The 24,000-nt window shown below is 41.5% G+C and overlaps 1 protein-coding gene and 1 long non-coding RNA gene across 3 annotated transcripts in view; one reads left to right on the forward strand and one right to left on the reverse strand.

The window, feature by feature from the left end:
* Positions 1-816: 816 nt before the first annotated feature.
* LOC306989878 lies at positions 817-2,078 on the forward strand. Its single transcript, XR_013795762.1, has 3 exons — positions 817-863; positions 1,045-1,089; positions 1,403-2,078. It is a non-coding gene; the product is annotated as an uncharacterized lncRNA (long non-coding RNA).
* A 4,931-nt stretch (positions 2,079-7,009) lies between these two features.
* Positions 7,010-24,000, reverse strand: part of syde1 (synapse defective Rho GTPase homolog 1) — a 28,552-nt gene continuing 11,561 nt past the window's right edge. The window contains exons 2-8 of one of the 2 annotated variants that reach the window (XM_079595622.1): positions 22,074-22,832; positions 18,455-19,324; positions 16,398-16,627; positions 15,806-15,932; positions 15,467-15,636; positions 11,485-11,764; positions 7,010-8,751 (exon numbers count right to left, since the gene is read on the reverse strand). In XM_079595622.1, coding sequence (XP_079451748.1) covers positions 8,048-8,751; positions 11,485-11,764; positions 15,467-15,636; positions 15,806-15,932; positions 16,398-16,627; positions 18,455-19,324; positions 22,074-22,832 — 3,140 coding nt within the window. In that variant the 3' untranslated portion in view covers positions 7,010-8,047. Of the gene's footprint in view, positions 8,752-11,484; positions 11,765-15,466; positions 15,637-15,805; positions 15,933-16,397; positions 16,628-18,454; positions 19,325-22,073; positions 23,341-24,000 lie in introns of those variants that run through there. The other variant, XM_079595621.1, reaches the window with a different exon arrangement.

Raw genomic sequence — 24,000 nt, forward strand, 5'->3', positions numbered from 1 at the left:
GTTTGAGAGTTTTACAGGTTTTGAGAAAACACACTAACAACTTGTGCACCAAAAAATGTAAATTCTGTAATTGACTCATTTTTAGAGTTTTATTCTTCAAAATATGTTCAGTAGAAGAAAGAAAATCATACCGGTTTGGAAAACTTTTTAATGTTGGGGTGTCTATCCCTTTAAATCAGTGTCTTATGCCGTATATTGGATACAACACACAGGCTATATTTTAAATATATCATTATAAAAAATAAAATTTCACACAAACTTTTTGGTAATAAATACAATAAGGTCCCATGTGTTAATGCATGAACGAACATTTACCAACAATGTGCACTACATTTATTAATGTTAGATCATAAACTACAACTGTTCACTGTTAGTTCATGTCAGATCAGCTCTATTCAATAATATGAACATGCCATTTTTATATTTAATAATGTATTAGTTAATTTTGAATAATAATTATTAATAAATTCCTTCTATTCTTCTATTCTAAATGCTTTAGAAGTATTTGCATTGTTAGTTCATGTTTATTTATTTCCAAGCACACATGTTGAATCCTGATGTGTTCTCAGATTATGTTTGTAAATAGAATAATAGAATTGGAGGAAATACAGTGGCTTATATTAAATCAAATAAAGTGGAAACAGTGTCAGTGTGAAGAGCACTTGCAGTTACACACATTTCTGCTTTATAATGAGAGCGTCTAATTTAGTTTTGAGTTTTCAAAACAAAACTAGATCCCAGTTGGACGCTTGTAATGCAGACATAAATATAATCACACTCTTTATGCTGATGATGATGATGATTTTATTTGTTATCAGGCACGCAAAAAAGATGGCTGTGATTCCCAAGAGCTCGCCGGCGAGGTATGAACCGTGTGGAACACATGACTGTCCTCCACACATGAACTCCTGCTTGATCTGTGTGTGTGTGTGTGTGTGTGTGTGTGTGTGTGTGTGTGTGTGTGTGTGTGTGTGTGTGTGTGTGTGTGTGTGTGTGCGTGCGTGTGCGTGTGTGTGTGTGTGTGTGTGTGCGTGTGTCCTGCAGGATCCTGCAGTCTCGCCTCAGTCAGAACACCGTCTGCTCCTCTCAGTGAGTCCTTCATCTCTTCATCATCACACAAGCTCAACATTATGCAGAAACCACTGATAATGATAAACATACAGCTCTATAAAGCATTCTAGATATAGCACGGCCCACACTACAACTAGAACCAGTATAAAATCACAGATGAAGGATAAAAACATTGACAACAAATCAGAATCCATCCGCAAGTGAACAAAACCGCACACTTCTGATAAACAGACTCGAGGTCTGCACGGCTTTACCTGAAGGGACGGTTCGGAGTACGGTAGTTGCACCATGACCTCAAGCCAAGACTCATGATGAGGATCTGTCTCTGCAGGAGTGCGCTGAAGAAGAGGGACGGGTGTTCGGGAGAGAGACGGCACTCACTGCAGAGGAAGTATCTGTCTCTGGGATAAACACACACGCACGCGGATGATCACTGACACTCCTGTTCACATCCCTGTAATCGTTCTCACACACACACACACACACACACACACACACACACACTCACTCACTCACTCACACACACACGGATGATCACTGACACTCGTGTTCACATCCCTGTAATTGTTCACACACACACACACACACACACACACTCACTCACTCACACACATACACACACACGGATGATCACTGACACTCGTGTTCACATCCCTGTAATCGTTCTCACACACACACACACACACACACACACACTCACTCACTCACACACATACACACACACGGATGATCACTGACACTCGTGTTCACATCCCTGTAATCGTTCTCACACACACACACACGCGGATGATCACGGACACTCGTGTTCACATCCCTGTAATCGTTCTCACACACACACACACGCGGATGATCACTGACACTCGTGTTCACATCCCTGTAATCGTTCTCACACACACACACACGCGGATGATCACTGACACTCGTGTTCACATCCCTGTAATCGTTCTCACACACACACACACGCGGATGATCACTGACACTCGTGTTCACATCCCTGTAATCGTTCTCACACACACACACACGCGGATGATCACGGACACTCGTATATTATGAATGTTTGATATTATAAAGCATTAATGATTACACTGAATATTAACATTATTGCACATTCAGAAATAAAAACATTTAGCAGTACATGGATGTGTGTAACTGCAGTGTACAGTATATACTGATGTCTACGTGCAGTGCGACGTACAGTAGTGTTCTCTTCAAATACAGCAACACTCTGAAGGAGAAATGTGTGTGACGAGACTGAGACATTCACACTCATTCTGAAACACTTTTGCACTACCTTTGCACAAACACACTCACACACTCACTCACTCAAACACACACTCACTCTAACACACACTCACTCAAACACACACTCACTCAAACACACACTCACTCAAACACACTCACTCAAACACACTCACTCAAACACACTCACTCAAACACACTCACTCAAACACACACTCACTCAAACACACACTCACTCTAACACACACTCACTCTAACACACACTCACTCAAACACACACTCACTCAAACACACACTCACTCAAACACACACTCACTCAAACACACTCACTCACTCAAACACACAAACACACTCACTCACTCAAACACACACTCACTCACTCAAACACACACACACACACACACACACACACACTCACTTAAACTCATACACACACACACACACACACACACTTAAACTCACACACACTCACACACACTCACTCACACACACATACACACATTCACACACTCAAGAACACACACTCACTCTCACACACACACACACACACATACTCACTCACTCAAATACACACAAACACACTCACTCAAAAACACACTCACTCACTCAAACACACACACACACACACTCACTTAAACTCATACACACACACACACTTAAACTCATACACACACACACACACTTAAACTCACACACACTCTCACACTCACTCACTCACACATTCACACACTCAACACACACTCACTCTCACACTCACACACACACACACTTACTCACTCACTCAAACACACACACACACTCACTTAAACTCATACACACACACACACACACACACACACACACACTTAAACTCACACACACTCTCACACACACTCACTCACTCACACATACACACACTCAAGAACACACACTCACTCTCACACACACACTTACTCACTCAAACACACACACACACACACACTTACTCACTCAAACAAACACTCACAACACACACACACACACACACTCACTCATTCACTTACACTCACTCACTCAAACACACTCACTCACTCAAACACACTCACTCACTCATACACTTAAACTCACACACACTCACACATACACTTAAACTCACTCACACACACTCACACATACACTCACTCACACTCACTCACACACACATACTCTCACGCACACACTCACTCACTCACTTACACTCACTTACACTCACTCAAACACACACACACTCACGCACACACTCACACACTCACTCTCACACACGCTTAAACTCACACACACACACACACACACTCACTCACTCATACACTTGAACTCACTCACACACACACACACACTTTATCTCTCTCTCACACACTTACATACACTCACACAAACAAACACACACTCACAGAAATCTACACAAACAAACACTCACACACACACACACACACACACACACACACAGCTTAAACAAACTATCAGTGTTTTCAGAGTTTGACCAAAAGTGAACACACTGCAAGAATGGATGTTCTTTTTCTCAGTATTTCTGTTTTGTTTTCCAGAACAAATATCTAAACATTCATAAATCTGCGTCTTAAACCTCAGCCGATGAGGTCAGAGAAATAAACCCGACTCGAAGGGAAAACAAGATTATCTCTCAACTTTAGACATTCTACTGACTAGAAGTACCTTTACCGGCTGCTAAGAGGATCAGTAGACTGCTAGCTTCGGGTTAGGAGAATAATTTGACTTGTTTATATTCAGCAGTCCACTAATACTCTCATGACTGCTAGTTGACATGTAGTTTATAGTTGGATCCAGAGAAAATACACTCAGATTCACTGTAGAAACATAACACTGCTTTATTCCTTCAACATAACACTGAATGGTACATTATCCACACACACACACACGTGTGTATTGCTGGGTTGTAGCTATGCATGAGCACAGACAGAAGTGCTTAATGTTACAGGTGCAATAATAGAATAGAATAATAATACTGTTTATACAACTAAACAAAATGTAAATTCAAACGAAGCATGTAAAAGCGTGCATATATGAGCTCAGTCATGGCCTTTATATTCCACCTGTGGCGTTTAGAGTCGATCACAGTCGAGGTTACTTGTACCGCGCGCGCATATGAGAGATAACGCTGCTCTCAGAAACACTGATCTCAAATCAGCCTATAGAACTATACACAGAAGTGCAATAATACTCCATCACACAGTCTTTGGCATGAGTACAGGTGACATCACCAGACACAGAGTGTGTGTGTGTGTGTGTGTGCACGTCCTGGTTCATTTCAGCAAAACACTAAACCTGAATCACTTATTTTGGCTGCATAATAAATGTGCAAATTCAGTCAAAATCAACACTATATTATATTGCTTTTGCTGATTGTCAAACATAAACTGGGTTTTAAACGAATATTCTGAGATCATATTGGACACTTTTGTATTCAAACACTTTAAAATAAGGGTTAAAACACACCAGTTCACACAAACTAACAATGAAATATAATTCTATAATCTTAGTTAATGTTCATTTCAGCATTTAAAATTCAATATTTAATGAACCTGAGCTGATGAACTAATAACTAAGTTGTGTTTTGATGTACTTTAGCAAAGATTAATAAATAATGTTACAAATGTATTGCTCGTTTTTAGTTGACTAATAGGACAGTAATGTATCATGTTACCATTCAAATGCTTTAAAGGGATAGTTCACTTTGAAATGAAATGTTGGTGTGTTTTATCTTATCTGAAGTGCATCAAGATGTCGGTGTCTTTGTCTCCGCAGTAGTTTCAATGTTGATATTTTTAGGTCAACCCGTTCTTGTCTGTCAGTCATATAATGCAGGTCTATAGGCACTGTCTCCAGAAGCATGCAGAGAAAAGTCCAAATTACACAATTCCCCATGGTAAGTGCACATTGATGGCCTAAGACACGAAACAAGCGGTGTGTGTGATAAAACCAACAGTATTTATATCGTTTTTATCTCTTTTACACAACCACGTCCATCTGATCAGTTTACACCGGTTTTCTTCCCCGGAAACTAATCTAACCGCCTTCGATTGGACGTTGGATGTTTAAACTCAGCAGAAACGCGTGTGATTGGCTGTACGGCTCAACGTATGCCTTTGATTGGCCTGAGCAATGAAGCGAGTAGTGTGTCAAGATAGAAGGCTTATGCCTACTATTATTTGTTTATTGTATTAACTTTTATGTATGCCTGTACGGTGACCTTGAGTGTCAGAAAGGCGCCTTTTAAATAAAATGTATTATTATTATTATTATTAGGCCATCAATGTGCACTTATGATGGGGAATTGTGTAATTTGGACTTTTCTCTGCATGCTTCTGGAGACAGTGCCTATAGACCTGCATTATATGACTGACAGACAAGAACGGCTTGACCTAAAAATATCAAAATTGAAACTACTGCGGAGACAAAGACACCGACATCTTGGATGCACTTCAGGTAAGATAAAACACACCAACATTTCATTTCAAAGTGAACTATCCCTTTAATGTGACTTTCAGAACATTGATCTGCCAACCTCTGACTCAACCAATGACGTGAGTCTGGGGGCGGGACTCTCTCTTTCTAACTGACCAATGAGAGTTTGGGAAACGCTGTGCCAAAAGAGTCCTTGCTTTTCTGTTTGTGTTAGAAATGACACAACCGTTCAAATATAATGACAGCAATCATGTCATAACATCAATTACCGACATTGCCTCACATATTGACTTTGGCTTCTCGATTAACATGATTAACCCAGACCGTTCCTTTAGCATGACCTCAGGGAATGTAATTATACGTCCACCGCTCAACATCACACACAGGAGAACACTACACAGAGAGTCTGGCAGAGGCGCGCGTAACGGAATGTCCTGCTGGAAAGAATGATGAGATCTTGGCCCTTCTCTCGCGGAGACACACACCAGCCTCTGGAATAAGAGTCGTACACACCGCTTTAAATACAACACACTTCACACACACGTAACGCAGACGTACAGCCCGCCGTCATCCTTCAGCGTCACCCGCCTCATTCACAACTAGTGTTTATATTGCCTTATATATATATCACATAATAATATATGTGTGTATACAGTATACAATTATTTTGTATATATAAATACACACATATCAAGTATAAATGTAAGAAAAAATGTGTTATTTAAACAAAATATTTATATATAATATATATACACATGCAAATATTTCTTAAATATATTCATGCATGTGTGTGTATTTATATATACAAAATAATTATACACAGTACACACACATGTAAACAAAGTTTTCTTTTGAATGCGATTAATCGTTTCACAGCCCTGGTTATAATACAGCTTATGACCATCGACACGTCTCGCCTTCAGAAGAACTATGAATAATAATGTTTTTGTGCTTGTTATTACATTACAGTAGCTGCTATGTCTAGCACGTCAAATGCTGCGTCATACACAAACACCCCATACATTTTTTGCTCGTCTTTTTCACCAATCAAAACTAGTTTATAAGTCGCATTTTTTTATCAACTGAAACATGCCGCGATATTCCAAAGCGATTTATGATGCAATTAAAGGGATAGTTCACTCATTAGCCCATGATTTACTCATCCTCATCCTAGGTGAGAATCGGAGTTATATAAAAAAAATGTCCTGACTCCTCTAAGCTTTATAATGGCAGTGAATGGCCGTTTCTGTTTTGAAGTCCATGAAGTCCACTTTATTAACCCCTTGGAGCCATGAGGAACACTTTTATGATGGACAGACGCACTTTTATCATGGATAGATGCACTTTTATGATGGATAGATGCACTTTTATGATGGACAGACGCACTTTTATGATGGACAGACGCACTTTTATCATGGATAGATGCACTTTTATGATGGACAGATGCACTTTTATGATGGACAGATGCACTTTTATGATGGATAGATGCACTTTTATGATGGATAGATGCACTTTTATGATGGATAGATGCACTTTTATGATGGACAGATGCACTTTTATGATGGATAGATGCACTTTTATCATGGATAGATGCACTTTTATGATGGATAGACACTTTTATCATGGATAGATGCACTTTTATGATGGATAGACACTATTATCATGGATAGATGCACTTTTATGATGGATAGATGCACATTTATCATGGATAGATGCACTTTTATGATGGATAGATGCACTTTTATCATGGATAGATGCACTTTTATGATGGACAGATGCACTTTTATGATGGACAGACGCACTTTTATCATGGATAGATGCACTTTTATGATGGACAGATGCACTTTTATGATGGATAGATGCACTTTTATCATGGACAGATGCACTTTTATCATGGACAGATGCACTTTTATGATGGATAGATGCACTTTTATCATGGATAGATGCACTTTTATGATGGATAGATGCACTTTTATCATGGATAGATGCACTTTTATGATGGACAGATGCACTTTTATGATAGACAGATGCACTTTTATGATAGACAGATGCACTTTTATGAACTTCAAAACAGAAACGGCCATTCACTGCCATTATAAAGCTTGGAAGAGCCAGGACATTTTTTAATATAGCTCAGATTGTGTTCGTCTGAAAGAAGAGTGTCATACACCTAGGATGGCTTGAGGGTGAGTAAATCATGGGCTAATTTTCACTTTTGGGTGAACTATCCCTTTAAAGTCAAGCACGTGAAACATGCGCAGACATTAGCGTGTGTTGTGGATGAGAGAAGTGCACAGGTTCAGAGGCAGATATTGATTTGTTTGGCTAACTCTCTCTCCAAGTCTGAAATCAGAGTGTCAAAGTCCTTCAGACTCAATCGGCACGTGAACGGGGCGTCGAAGTCGAGAGCAAAGTCATCCACGTACAAACCGTCGGGCGACGCCCACACGTCCCGCTTCTTCGCCTCGTCCATGCCGTCGTCGTCGCTCTCGCTTCCAGCCACCTCGTCGTAATCCGCCTCGTCGTTCGACATGAAGTCCCGCCCACAAACGCTCCAGTCGCCAGCGTATCGGTTACAGGGTGGGCTTTCCAGACGGCCACGCCCCCTACGGGACACAACCGGCTCGTCCTGAAGGCCACGCCCCCTACGGGACACAACCGGCTCGTCCTGAAGGCCACGCCCCCTACGGGAAACAACCGTCTCGTCCTGAAGGCCACGCCCCCTACGGGAAACAACCGTCTCGTCCTGAAGGCCACGCCCCCTACGGGAAACAACCGTCTCGTCCTGAAGGCCACGCCCCCTACGGGAAACAACCGTCTCGTCCTGAAGGCCACGCCCCCTACGGGAAACAACCGTCTCGTCCTGAAGGCCACGCCCCCTACGGGAAAAAAACGTCTCGTCCTGAACCGAGGGAAAGGATCGCCGCAGTGAGGAACTCTGGGATATCGGAGAAGAGATGACCTGTGATTGGTCGGAGTCATCCATCACTCGTTCTTTGGGTACTGCGAAGAAACACACACGTTACACACTTGACATGTGGCAGATGTGCAAGTCAAGTCAGCTTTATTTCTATAGCGCTTTATACAATACTGATAGTTTAAAAGCAGTTTTAATTCCCTGTAATAAACAGGAAAATAACAGTGTCAATGATGTCAACTTCTGCAAATATGAGACAAATTCAAATCTATAAAGAAGCTCTAAAAAGACAAGAGTGTTTTTCAGCTCAATTCAGTTCAGTGTTGATTCAGTTTTTATTAAATTCAGTTTGGTGTTGGTTCAGTTCAGTTCAATGTTGATTCAGTTCAGTGTTTATTCAATTCAGTTCAGTGTTCATTTAATTCAGTTCAATGTTGATTCAATTAAGTTTAGTGTTGCTTCAGTTCAATGTTGATTCAATTCAGTTCAGTGTCGTTTCAATTCAGTGTTGTTTCAATTCAGTTCAATGTCGTTTCAATTCAGTTCAGTGTCGTTTCAATTAAGTTAAGTGTTGCTTCAGTTCAGTTCAATGCTGTTTCAATTTAGTTCAATGTTGATTCAATTCGATTATGAAACTAATTTGATTCTGTAATAAAGCAGCTCTACTAAAGACAATAGTGTCGTTATTCAGCGAGTCACTTCAATGTTGGTTCAATTCAATTTCGATTACACTGTCAGTTCCTTTTTCAGCTCAATTCAGTTTTGTTTTGTTCACATCTGATAGTATCAAATCAATAATATAGCTGAGTATTAAGTGTCTTTAAGCCCAAACTGTGTGTTCTCGCGCTCACATGCATCAAACTCTAAACACATGGCACACATCTAGACTGATGTTCCATGCAGATCCACAGCAGCTGTCTCAGGTTACTGGAATTCCTCCTGCATGTTACACATGTGCTGCGTCATGAGAACAGGGGTCAAGGGTCGTAACATGACGCTCAGAGTTCAAACTGTTCGCATGACCTTTTGAGATGCAGCCGATTATTATCAATTATATGCATTATTTTTCATCGCATGAGCGTTGCTGGAACGATAATCAACACCAGAGGACATTCAGAGGAAAAGGATGCATTTCTCTCTTTCGTTTTATTTCATTGTGCAAGTAAACCACGCGTGACTTTCTGCAGTGTAGAACAGTTTGACATTTAACCCTCATCCTTCGCTCACACTTTATAACACATCTTTCCCTCGCGGGTCAAAATGACCCGAAGCCCTGAAATTATACTTTTTTTTTTTGTCCAGAATGCTTATTTGATTTAATTTTCATTTTATATTTTCCATTTTTTAATGCAATCTTTTGGGGAATTTTTTGGTTATTTTTTATTTTAGTTACCTTTAAATTACTAGATTTGATCAATACATAATAAATAAATAGTAATTTAAGCACATTCCTCACATTCTTTTAACTTCTAAATAACTCACAATTTCATGCATAACCCTTTTAATTCAGCTCAAAATATCTTACATTGTGTGTCTTTGACCTCTTGTGGAAAAAAATAAATAATATAAGATGATATTTCATGACTCTAGATGGGCTTATATCTCTATATGGAGCAAATGAGCTTTTTCCGCTGGGTCCTAAAGTCAGTTTACTTCAGTGTGCATTCAGATACACATTTAGACATTAGAAAATATTTTTTTGTTCACGTTAGGTTTTTCTATGTGTATTGAAGCATTCCTCACATTCCATTCATTCCTAACGGGCTCGAATTAAAAGTCCGGCGGTCTTTTAATGCTGCTTTCACACCAAACGCGAATAGAGCGTCAAATTCGCATCTATCGTGTCTAGTTTGACGCTTGAACATTTTGAATGCATTCGTAAAAAGCAAGCGTTTGAAGCTGAGGCGAAATCCGCTTTTTGTGGGAGGGGCCAGTGCTAGGCGTGTCTGTTTGCAAGAAAGGCAGCGAAATTTAAAAATACTTCTGTTATTGTGTTACGAAATGTAGTTTTAAGAGTTGTTCAGTCGAGCTCAAATCTGTGGTTTGTTTATAAAGATAGCGCCTATTTAAAAAATTTGATCTGACGTTTCTGAGTTGTGAGATCCAGGCGATCACCGGGCGCTCATGTAACCCGCCTGGAGCAGTGCCTCGGCTAGTCCTCCTGACGTCTGCCGCTGGTAAACCAGATATGTTTAAATTCACAATCTATAGCTTCGGTTCTATTATATGAAACATATAAGTTTAAATACATTAATGACTCGTTATAACGTCGGTCAAAAGACTTCTTTAATTATGTGAGTTTTTCTTCATCTCACTCAGAAATGTAGCCTATGACTGCAAGTGTTCAGTGTCACATTCATAGTTAACATCTGAACAATGTCACTCCTTCTTTCACGCGGGCATTTAGTCATATTACAAAATAATTTATTGAGGCCAAACATTTAAAATGACATTATAAACTGAAAAGCGTGACCCGTTTATCACGTGACAGCAGCAAGCAGGCTCCCGATTGGTTAACGCGGCGCGAGTTGACGCCAAAGTTAAAAAATTTAACGGGCGTCAGACACGAATTTGCGTCAAACGTGTGATTGCACAAAGCAACACTCGCGCGTATAGCACTAGACGCTCAATTCGCCTCATTCGCGCCGCAGGACCTCCAGACACGCGTAAACGCGTCTTTACATTGACTTAACATTGAAATCACTCGCGCCAGACTCTCTATCCGCGTTTGGTGTGAACGCAGCATTAGACCCCTCTGATGAACACAATCTTTCGGGTAATAATTGATGATAATTCTAATGTTTGGGACACACACTCACCAGGCCAGAGCTGCAGGAGGTAGTGCAAAGCCTCTATGTGTCGTTTAAAGTCCACGGCGCTGGCGATCTCTTCACTGTGCGCAAAGCTCCGCCCTCGAGCGGCCCCAGACCCCATCAGGGCCCCTGACCCCGGGGCCGTCAGCCCGGCCTGCCAGGACTCCTGCGTGGGCGTCAGCAGAACCGGCCCGAAGCACACGGCCAGATTCTGGCACGTCATCCGGTTGCTGTCGCTGCAGGACGCCACCAGACTCAGATGATCCAGCAAGAAGGACAGAGTTGCCTTCAGAACACACAGAATCACACACACATCAAACATGGAGGTACTAACGTTGCATTTGCTTCTGTACTGTGACTTTTACAAGTGGAACTTTTGATCTGATTTTATGCATTACAGAATTTTCCTTCAGAATAACGTGCATTGATGTACACACGGATGCATTAACAGAAACTCGTTATTAGCGACACCGGTGGCCGTTTAGTGAACTGCAGCAGCACTTCCTTTTTGTACACACGTAACACACGAGAGACTGAACGCGATTAGGAAGCATCTGATCAGAGATGTGGATGTTTACAGCAGATCTCAGATTCACTGGCCATTTAGGACATTAAAATGACACAGTCAGATCTATATAGTGTCAAATATACTTTATAATCAATCAATGTGAGACTACAGTTTGAATAAAAACTTTTTCTGTGCATGACACATTGACATTACAGCAGTAAAGCACTCGTGTCCTCGGGGGCGTAAACGTCACATGCTTCTGATTTTAACGTCAAGCACTTCACATAAACATCAGGCTTTCATAGACAACCTGGGAAGGTCTGTTCACACATTTGTAATAAAAAAAAAAAAGTGATTAACCCTTTATCAAGCACCCCCTTTATTTAATAGACATGAAAATGCACATTTCGAACTTAAATGGTTGTAATTCAAGAATGCTTTGGAATATAGATGTAAGATTGGTCTTGTTTTAAAGACATTTGGCAGATTTTTGTAGATGTGAAATAAATTAAGAAAGTTAAACATAAGTTTAAAAGTTATAGAAGTTTGAGTTTATGAAAATGTACTATGTTCAAAAAAATGTTTTCATATTTTATATAAAATATATATTTTCAAAAGCCTGGTGGACTCTTAAAATGCAAAAAAAAAAATCAAAGCCAAAAATCTGAACAAGTTGTGTTTCAAATGTTAGGTTGATATCTCAGAAGATGAGCGTTCAGTGAGATGTAGTTTGGGCGCAGTACCACACTTCTCCACTAGTGGACATCACTGCCCATATAAGGGCGCCTCATCTCCATATGTGGTTTGAGTCTGAACCATTATTTTTACAATTTTCATACAATTTATGAAGTACACATCCTATTCAGAAGTAGTGTTGGAAGTTTGGCAGATTTTGAGATGAACTCAACCTCTAAGAAACACAGAAGATCACGTATGTGCATTATATCTCGCCGCCACATCACTAATGCTGAATCTATTATTGTTCTCTTTATATTTACAACATTTTCAGAGCTTTTTTTCTAAAAGAATTGAATGGATGCTATCTTCTGAACTCTTGGCATGAAAACAAACTGAGGTTTATACCATTCTTTCATGATTTTTCATGTTCATCACTATTTCAAAATAAAGGTCTGAACACGCATTAGGAGTATGAACATATTCTTGCTGCAAATTGATAAATTACGGCTCCTCTGTCATTTATTTAGAAAATCAGTCACCAAATATGTAAAGTAGAGATTGTAAGTTTTCAAGTTTGTCAAGATTAGTTTAGGTTTAGTATAGGATATTACTGTGTTAAATATGTAATGGCTGTTATGTAGCTCCTTTAAGAAAGCAAATCGAGCCCATTTTGATTAAGACTTCAAGCTCCTAAAAGTGAGCTATACCTTTCTAAATGAAGAACAAGAGATGAGAAAAGAAAGAGTATAAAAGTATGAGAACAGGAGGTTCTCATTCCCAATTAGTTTGTTTTGGACGATGTTGGAAACCCTCAGGCTGCTGTTCTGCTGCTCACATGTGACACACACACACACACACACACACACACACTTCAGTGCTCTTACATAAAATCACATCCTCAGGAAGAAGCTCAGTGAAGTAAACGTGACAAACAGATTAAAAATCTAAATGTTTGCCATTCTTATTATATTTGAGGTTCATTTAAAACCTTTCAATGCAAAAACTGAGATCCAATTGAACAGGGTAGTGTAGATCTTAAAAAAATAAACAGGAAAATTTTAGTCATGTAAATATCTAAATTCAACTACTTAATCTTATTCAGAAATGTGTGTATTTACATCTTACTAGTGTGTTTAGGGTTACAGTCGGTGGAAGAGAACGAATGTTTGCTTAAAAAAAGCTTTTTTTTTGTGAACTTTAGTTCAATATACATGTCATTTATTATAATTGAATGCCATATCAGCACCAAAGGCTTTATTCAAGAGTAAATTATTTTTTTCATAATCCTAAAACAATATTTTAATGAATTGTATACAATAATTTAACAATATTATAAAATGGATAAATAATTAATAAAAATAATAATAATCATAAGAGTTATATAAAATCTTTCAGCTTAAAATTTCATTAAAAAAATTATGCATTAGATGTCATGCACATGTAAACGAATAAATGTTTCGAATTGAAAAGTTAAAAGGTACTACCATTCAAAAGTGTTTATTTTGAAAGAAATTAATACTTTTATTCAGCGAAGATCATTTCAAATAAACGCTGTTTGAACTTTCTATTCGTCAAATAATCCTGAAAAACAAAATGTATCACGGTTTCCACAAAAATATGAACTGTTTTCAACACTGATAATAATCATAAATGTGTCTTGAGCATCAGATCATCATATTACACTGATTTCTGGAGGATCATGTGACACTGAAGACTGGAGTAATGATGCTTTGATCACAGGAATAAATGACACTTTACTGTATATTCACATAGAGAACTGATGATTTACATTATAATCATATTTCACTGTTTTACTGTATTTTTGATCAGATAAATTAAATCTTCAGGTTTTTTTCACTGGTCAATTTTGAGATTTTGGGCTATTTGTCTTCAATAACATGTCTTCTTTCAGACGTGATTGGTTCAGACGCATCACGTGACGCACTCTGACATTTAGATGTGTGTGTTTGACTGTTTTTCTGCTCAGTTGAAGGCCATAAATGCTGTGTTTATAAGTGTTGATGTGATTTAGGTGGTTTGTATTGTTGTTGCTTATGATTTGATGAGATATTGTGTCAGTAAATAGTTGTTTCCACTAAAAAAGTATGAATTTTTACATTACAAATCTTTAAATGCCTTTTTCTCAAAATGAGTTTGTCATTCTCCAGTGACACATCTCAGCCGATGTACACCAAACTCTCCAGTTACACACTTAGCAGTATTCTGAAGATATGTTCAGAGGGATTTGTTAATAAATCATTCCTGGCCTGATTTATGTGACATTTTAATTAAAAAAATATGGCGAAAATCGATTTTTTAAGGCTATGGACAGTATATTTAGATTTGCTAATGAAAGCATATATCCTGAAATCCCTCTGAACATCTTCTTTCATCTTGTGTGTAAACAAAATGAAAAAATAATTTTGCACCTGGCTTTATCATATGTTCAGATCTATCTGCCGAAAATATATGCAAAATTGCGCATATTTAATGAGATAATGCATAATTTGCATAATTAAACATACAACTTTTAAAAACTTGTAATACATTTTTTTTATGAACTTGTGTAAGTAATCAACTGAGGAAGTTTCATGGTGATATCTATTATTTTTAAATTGTACCCTATTCACCTGCAGTGTCTCGCCTTAAAAACATGAGTTGAATCTTAAAAAAAATAAAAAATAAAAATAAAAGTTGAAAATTGCTTAACATATTTTGATGAGTTAAAGCAATGTAAGAACATATGTTATCATAACTCATTGATCATATCATTTTTTACAGTGCATCTAAAGGTCTCGTTACCCGCTCGGCTTCAGGGAGACATTGCAACAGCGCCACCGTGTTCTGAGATCGCTGAGCGTCGCTGTCGTTCCTACAGGCCGGCCGGACCATCATGGCCTCCAACACCACTTCATACAGGGTCCTCGTGATGAGAGGAGACGGCAGCTCGCGCAGGTAGTCCTTCAGAATGCCTGACCAGAAAAAAACAATCCATATTTTAATCCACAAAAACCCTGGAGATTTAATAGCATGTTATTGGTGTATATTTCCATATGCTTATTATTGTTCCCTACTTGAGTTTGTAAATTGATATTGTTCAATCAGTAAGTAAAGAAGCATGAATATATCCGGTTGACTGACCGGTGATGACATTGACGTCGGGGTAGAGCTCGTCGGTTAAGGAAACTGCTGCGCTGTCCTTCTCAAACGCATCGCGCAACTCCTTCTTCACTGCAGCAGATCCACACAGACGATACAGTCCCACCACCTGCACACACACACACATGCAGTCTTTACCATCACTAGGACACATTTCTCAATACTTAGATCTATTATGCAAAGTCTTGATGTGTTTTCAGGCTCGACTAGAACAGGTTTTCCTGCTTGAATGTTGATTATTTTCCTCATATTCTCCATTGTTGCGGCTCCTCTCTTCCCAGTCTGTCAGTAACGCTCTGTTTACTTCCTGTCTCTATGAAGCCCCGCCTTCTGAAAAGCACACTGTGCTCTGATTGGTCGGCTGGAGCAGTGGGTTGTGATTGGTCGAGTGTGTTTTGGAAATGTCCCGCCCCTAATTACCATAACCGCCAGTTTAACACACTACTAACTAACTCAACCAGGCCCCGCCCCTTTATTCTGCGCATTAATTATTATAATGAGGAATATTGTGACGTGTTCGTTCCCAGAAGAAACTCAAGACTACAAAGAAAAGCACGATATGAGCTGGTCTCACCCTCAGTCCTCTCCTCTCGATCTCAGAAACACTCTTCTGAATGATCAGAGGCACTCTGAGCGCAGACGCTTCCTTCTCCACCAGGGGGCGCAGCTCCACCCCGAACACTGTAGGGGGGGGCAGGTCACTGAGGCGCGGGAACGGGGTCACGAACTGCTCCAACAGGGTCAACTTCACATACAGCAAACCACGGGGCTCCAGACGAACACACAGCTGCTGACTGCGAGAAGCTGAGGGGGAGAGAGAGATAGAGAGTGTGTGAGAGAGAGAGAGAGAGAGAGAGAGAGAGAGAGAGAGAGAGAGAGAGAGAGAGAGAGAGAGAGAGAGAGAGAGTGTGAGTGAGTGAGTGAGTGAGTGAGTGAGTGAGTGTGTGTGTGTGAGTGTGTGAGTGAGTGAGTGAGTGAGTGAGTGAGTGAGTGAGTGAGTGAGTGAGTGAGAGAGTGTGTGAGTGAGTGAGAGAGTGTGTGTGAGTGTGTGTGTGTGTGTGAGTGAGTGAGTGAGTGAGTGAGTGTGTGAGTGAGTGAGTGTGTGAGTGAGAGAGTGTGTGAGTGAGTGAGAGAGTGTGTGTGAGTGTGTGAGTGAGAGAGTGAGTGTGTGAGTGAGAGAGTGTGTGAGTGAGTGTGTGAGTGAGTGAGTGTGTGAGTGAGTGAGTGTGTGAGTGAGTGAGTGAGTGAGTGAGAGAGTGTGTGAGTGAGTGAGTGTGTGAGTGAGTGAGAGAGTGTGTGAGTGTGTGAGTGAGTGAGTGTGAGTGTGTGTGTGTGTGTGTGAGTGAGTGAGTGAGTGAGTGTGTGAGTGAGTGAGTGAGTGAGTGAGTGAGTGAGTGAGTGAGTGAGTGTGAGTGTGAGTGTGTGAGTGAGTGTGTGAGTGAGTGTGTGAGTGAGTGTGTGAGTGAGTGAGTGAGTGTGAGTGAGTGTGAGTGAGTGTGAGTGTGTGAGTGAGTGAGTGTGTGAGTGAGTGTGTGAGTGAGTGTGTGAGTGAGTGTGTGAGTGAGTGTGTGAGTGAGTGAGTGTGAGTGTGAGTGTGTGAGTGAGTGAGTGAGTGAGTGAGTGAGTGAGTGTGTGAGTGAGTGAGTGAGTGAGTGAGTGAGTGAGTGAGTGTGTGAGTGAGTGAGTGAGTGAGTGAGAGAGTGAGTGAGTGAGTGAGTGAGAGAGTGTGTGAGTGTGTGAGTGTGTGAGTGTGTGTGAGTGTGTGAGTGAGTGAGTGAGTGAGTGAGTGAGTGAGTGAGTGTGAGTGTGTGAGTGAGTGAGTGAAAGAGACATTAGGACTACTATTTTTACTACTAAATTATCATCCACCGTGAGGACATTAGAGGGACATTTTATACAAAATTTGAAATACTTTGATACTTTGACCTAACTTAATAAAATGAAACAAAACAACTTCAACATTTATTAGGTGAAAAAAGATTGTATTCTACTAGCAGCAAGATATATTGAAGCTTGTCACAAAAAGAGGGAGGAGTCAACTAATCAGTAATGCGCTCACACACACTCACTCATACACACACACACACACACACTCACTCATACACACACTCACTCACTCACTCATACACACACACACTCACAAACGCTCACAGACACACACACATTCACTCACACACACTGAATTCTAAATTGTTCATAAAGTTCTGAAATGTTGATTAATTGTTCTACATATATATATATATATATATATATAAATAAAAGCTATGATGTAGGTAATCTGGTTAATTTCTTTTCTTTTCGGCTAGTAGAAGTTCTGAATGGCTGGTAACTTAATTTCGTAGCCAAATTGGCCAGTGAGTGAAAAAGTTAATTTCAAACCCTGGCGGTATGTCTCCTAGGTGTCGAGGTGCATCTTTGAGCCTATTTTCAGTATGAGTAAAATACTTAAGTACTGTTAAAATCAGATAATCTAAGACTTTTACTCAAGTCGTATTGGAATTGGTGACTTGTAATGTAGTCATTTTCGCTGTAAGGTATCTGTACTTTTACTCAGGTATAGTTTTCAGGTTTACACCTCTTTACAATCAGTTTCATCTTGGGACTTGATTCGAAAATGGCTGGTTCTCTTACCCTTGAAGAGGGACGGTATAGCCACAGCGCCCAGACAGCAAACCCGGTTACGCGCGGAAGCAGCCGACGCGCAAGACCCGATGTGAGCGCTAGCAGTCGTTGGCGTCAAGATGACCAGTTTGAGCAGCCGCGCCCTCTCCAGCTCCAGGTTAAAGGTGTGGTTAAGTGGGAGACACGCGCCTCGACAAGTTAGCAGGGACGTTCGAGCCCGGGTCACCCCGTCCACTTGAATCGCACAGAAGACTTCTTTAGTAGCATCGATCCGAGGGGGTCGGAGTAGCTCTTCGACTCCCAGCAAATGCACCGTGAGCAGGCCCGAGAGTCTCTGAGCACAGCGAGGCTGATCCGTCAGCGAGTACAAGCGGAAGGACTCTGCGTCTGCCACAGCGAGGGAATCCTGTGGTCCACGGTGTGGTGGTGGTGTAGGTGAGCCTTTCGACCCCTGACCCTTTGGTAGGAGTTCAGGTGAGTCTCCATCGCTAAGATACCCTCCTTTACTAGCAGAGCGCATTCGAGAGGATCTCCGCCTTGGCCTTGCGGGTGCACTGGAGTCCAGGTGGTACTTGCTGATGATGTTGGAGGATTCTTTGCATGTATTTGGTGGTAAAGCCTCATCTGACGCTCCCGGTGCACTGCTGGCATTCCCTTGGCTCTGTCCGTGACGCTGATTACGGGACGAGCGCAGGCTAAGCTTCCGCCTTAGTTCTGGGAGTTTCCGCATCTTCATGGAGAGCCGCCGAACCGTTCCTGGAGACTTGATCTTGTCGATCACACTGCTGCCATTTCCACCCTCTCCTGGACTTCTCTTTGGTTCACAAGAGTTCACAACACTTGAAGAGCTAATACAGTCCGACTGTAGCGTAACCAGATCTGAACCCAAAGAAACACACTGTTAGAAACTTACAAGGAATTACAACTTTTAAGATGTTCCTACAACCAAGTTGTGCTTTAGTATCTTAGTAGTCAGTGTCAAAACATAGTAAGATGCCTTGCTGTTAGGCAGCACACTAGGCAACATAAATTAAACCTTATAAACCAAGGGAGTTCAATCCTGCTCCTGGAAGGCCAACTTACTGCTGTTAGCTCCAATACACCTGCCTGGAAGTTTCTAGTGATCCTGAAGACCTTGATTAGCTGGTCCAGGTGTTTTTAATTAGAGCTCGAACTAAACTCGGCTGGAAGGTGGCACTCCAGGAGCAGGATCGGACACCCCATCATAAACTGATTTGCAATGATGAGATGGAATGAGATCCACTTTCCAATAGACTTTAGCCCCAACACTTATCAAACACACCTGAACATGGTAATCAAGGTCTTCAGGATAACTAGAAAGTTACAGGCAGGTATGATTTTATCAGGGTCGAAGCTAAACTCTGCAGGACAATAGGCCTCGAGTCCGACCCCTTCTCCAGAGACTCTACTCGCAGGACAGTGACCCTCCAGGACCGAAGTTGCCCATCCCAGCACTACATCAAGAATGGGCAACTCTGGCCCTCAAGATCCACTTTCCTGTAGACTTTAGCCCCGACACTTATCAAACACACCTGAACATGCTAATTAAGGTCTTCAGACAGCTATAGGCAGGTGAGTTTGGTCAGGGTTGGAGCTAAACTCTGCAGGACAATAGGCCTCGAGGGCCAGAGTTGTGCCGAGTCCGACCCCTGCTCTATGTAGGCAGTAAAAAAGTTGTTCACATGTAAAGTGCTCCAGAGACTGTACTCGCAGGACAGTGACCCTCCAGGACCAATGTTGCCCATCCCAGCTCTACATAAAGAATGGGCAACTCTGGCCCTCAAGATCCACTTTCCTTTAGGCTTTAGCCCCAACTCTTATCAAACACATCTGAATATGCAAATTAAGGTCTTCAGACAGCTATAGGCAGGTGAGTTTGGTCAGGGTTGGAGCTAAACTCTGCAGGACAATAGGCCTCGAGGGCCAGAGTTGTGCCGAGCCCGACCCCTTCTCCAGAGACTCTACTCGCAGGACAGTGACCCTCCAAAGTTGCCCATCCCAGCTCTACATCAAGGACGGCCAACTCTGGCCCTCAAGATCCACTTTCCTGTAGACTTTAGCCCCGACACTTATCAAACACACCTGAACATGCTAATTAAGGTCTTCAGACAGCTATAGGCAGGTTAGTTTGGTCAGGGTTGGAGCTAAACTCTGCAGGACAATAGGCCTCAAGGGCCAGAGTTGTGCCGAGTCCGACCCCTGCTCTATGTAGGCAGTAAAAAAGTTGTTCACATGTAAAGTGCTCCAGAGACTCTACTCGCAGGACAGTGACCCTCCAGGACCAAAGTTGCCCATCCCAGCTCTACATCAAGGACGGGCAACTCTGGCCTTCAAGATCCACTTTCCTGTAGCCTTTAGCCCCAACACTTATCAAACACACCTGAACATGCTAATTAAGGTCTTCAGACAACTATAGGCAGGTTAGTTTGGTCAGGGTTGGAGCTAAACTCTGCAGGACAATAGGCCTCGAGGGCCAGAGTTGTGCCGAGCCCGACCCCTTCTCCAGAGACTCTACTCGCAGGACAGTGACCCTCCAAAGTTGCCCATCCCAGCTCTACATAAAGAATGGGCAACTCTGGCCCTCAAGATCCACTTTCCTTTAGACTTTAGACCCAACACTTATCAAACACACCTGAACATGCTAATTAAGGTCTTCAGACAACTATAGGCAGGTTAGTTTGGTCAGGGTTGGAGCTAAACTCTGCAGGACAATAGGCCTCAAGGGCCAGAGTTGTGCCGAGCTCGACCCCTTCTCCAGAGACTCTACTCGCAGGACAGTGACCCTCCAAAGTTGCCCATCCCGGCTCTACATCAAGAATGGGCAACTCTGGCCCTCAAGATCCACTACGTAGGCAGTACATTTGCTTCAAGTCAAATCAAGTCACCTTCATTTAGATAGCCCTTTGACCAATATAGATTGTTTCAAAGCAGCTTTACAGTGATAATAGGACATTAAAGTAACAGATTGTTTTGGCTTTACAGCAGCTCTAGAATAAAGTTATTGTCCAGCTTAAGTTCGTTTTGATTGATGTACTTCCATCACAAATATCATTAGTTATTAACTTATTAACTTAGGTGTCGCCGCTGACACAACATCGTTTCAACAGAAAACTTTTAATGAAAAAAGCGATATAGAGTTTGAAATTAGTATGTCACTACGCTAAAGATGTGATAAAGACACAAATATTGAGTAAAGCATTCAGTTTTTAATTATATTGAACTATTTGTGTATTCAGGGATTGCCTTCTCCACAACTGTTGACCAAAAGAAGGTATCTTAAAAGGCAGGCCCTATTATAATTATGCTGCCTACTTTTTGAAAGAGCCTCTAGAACACATATATGATGCCATCAAATGCTGTCTAGGTAGGCAGCTCACTAGCTTTTAGAAAAGAGCTTATAATTACATGCAATGTGGTTGCTTTCAATCTCATTTTATCTAAATTTGTGAACGCCAAACACAATCAGCATAGCATAACACAGCCTTTCAGTCTACTTACTATAAATATCATTTCAAAACAGCACTTCTCAGTTTAAGACCAGCTGTGTGTGCTGGAAATGCATCTTAGCTTGTGACAAACTCTTACATAATGGAAAATCTGAGCATACCCGAACTATCCGTCCTGATGACATCGACTTCGGTTTGAATGTCTCTCGTTTGATTGGTCAAAATTGCTCTTTTCTCCTTTGCCAACCCTTCACTTTCTCTCTTTCTCCAAGGGTCTTCGTATTTTTCCTGATCGGCTTCTCCGCTGGCCCTCAAGTCGTCCTCTTCAGGAATGGGGTTGTACCAAATGTTTCTGTCTCCATCCGGGCCCTGTCGCCTCTCTGTGATTCTGGTTGGATTCTGGGCCTCATCTGAAGCCTGGGGTTTTCCTGTGGACAGTACCCAGGCTCGACTGCTCCTGTCCAGGTGCTGGAGGTAAGCGCCTTGCCCGGAGATCTTAGCTGAGCTGGAAGAGACACACACATCCATAAAGGTCGTAGATGAAGGGGTCAACTCCGGTAAACTGGCCTCAACTGAGTTGCTCGGTGCGCTGGAATATCCAAACTCCAATTCAAGATCATTCCGATTTCTCTTCAAGCCATCCTCACTTAAAGTTTGTTGGTTCCAGGCCTGTTTTGAGACCTCAGCCTTTCCAGAGCACAAATCCCAGTCCTGTGGCCCGTGGACAGGGCTAGGACACAGATCTGTGCCGACTGGGTCTCTGCAAGTGGAGGGAAGTTTGGCCCAGTTCTGTTTTTTGGAGACGGTGATCTGGGAACGTCTGGTACACTCCTCTCGGTCTGAGCTCTCGGCCTCAGCGTGACCGGAGGTGGATGCAGCTGATGGAGAACTTTGGAAAAGGTCCACTCTTTCTGTCACTTCTAAAGCAGAGGAAAGAAAACAGCCATTATTATCATCATAGCAGGGGTATTTGGCCTTATTTGGTGTTGAAATAGTTGTCTGGATTGCACTGACTGACATGAAGAATTGATCACTGGAGACTTGCAACATTCAGAAACAGCAAATACCACAAGTAAAAGTGGAACTGGGGGCTATTAACCTTTACAGGGTTTGCTTCCTCCCTAAAACAACATTTCTGAGATGAGTTTACAGTGACGTAGAGCTGCGAAGAGAGAGGGCGACTGGAAAGAATTAAAATAAGACCAAAGAGGAGGGGTGAAGATATTTATTTACCATCTCCTTCACCCTCGGCTCCCTCTCCCTCCCATCTTGCACATCTGGAAGTTTCTCCAAACTCCCTCCTCCCGTTTTCCCCTAACTCTCTCTCTCTCTCTCTCTCTCTCTCTCTCTCTCTCTCTCTCTCTCTCTCTCTCTCTCTCTCTCTCTCTCTCTCTCTCTCTCTCTCTCTCTCTCTCTCTCTCTCTCTCTCTCTCTCTCTCTCTCTCTCTCTCTCTCTCTCTTTCTTTCGCTCTCTCTCTCGCTCTCTCGCTCTCTATCAATTCAATTCAGAAAGCTTTATTGGCATGACAAAAATACATCTTGTATTGCCAAAGCATCAATACAACATAGAAAATGATTTAGTACAGAAAATAATTAATTTTAAATAAATGTAAAATAAATAAATGGTAGAACACTATGAACATTTCAGAAATCTGTGAAAAGTTAGAATTCAGTGTGTGTGTGTGTGTGTGTGTGTGTGTGTGTGTGTGTGTGTGTGTGTGTGAGCGCATCACTGATTGGTCGTCAACTCTCTCTTTTTGTGACAAGCATCAATGTATCTTGCCGCTAGTATGACACAGTCTCTTTTTTCTCCTAATAGATGTTGAAATTGTGGTTTTTTTGTTTAGTTTGATGAAGTTAGGGTAAAGTTTTTCAAATTTTTTGTAAAAAGTCCCTCTAATGTCCTCATAGTTGGGACAGCTGGTGAGGAAGTGTTGCTCTGTCTCCACTTCTCCCTGGTCACAGTGCGGGCAGATGCGGCTCTCTCTGGGCAGCCAGTGCTGTCTGTATCTGCCCGTGCTCTCTATCTCTCTCTCGCTCTCTATCTCTCTCGCTCTCTTCTTTCCCCTCTTGAAATTATGAACGTGG

This window comes from Phoxinus phoxinus (genome assembly GCF_949152265.1).
Source record: "Phoxinus phoxinus genome assembly, chromosome: 21".
Classification (NCBI taxonomy): domain Eukaryota; kingdom Metazoa; phylum Chordata; class Actinopteri; order Cypriniformes; family Leuciscidae; genus Phoxinus; species Phoxinus phoxinus.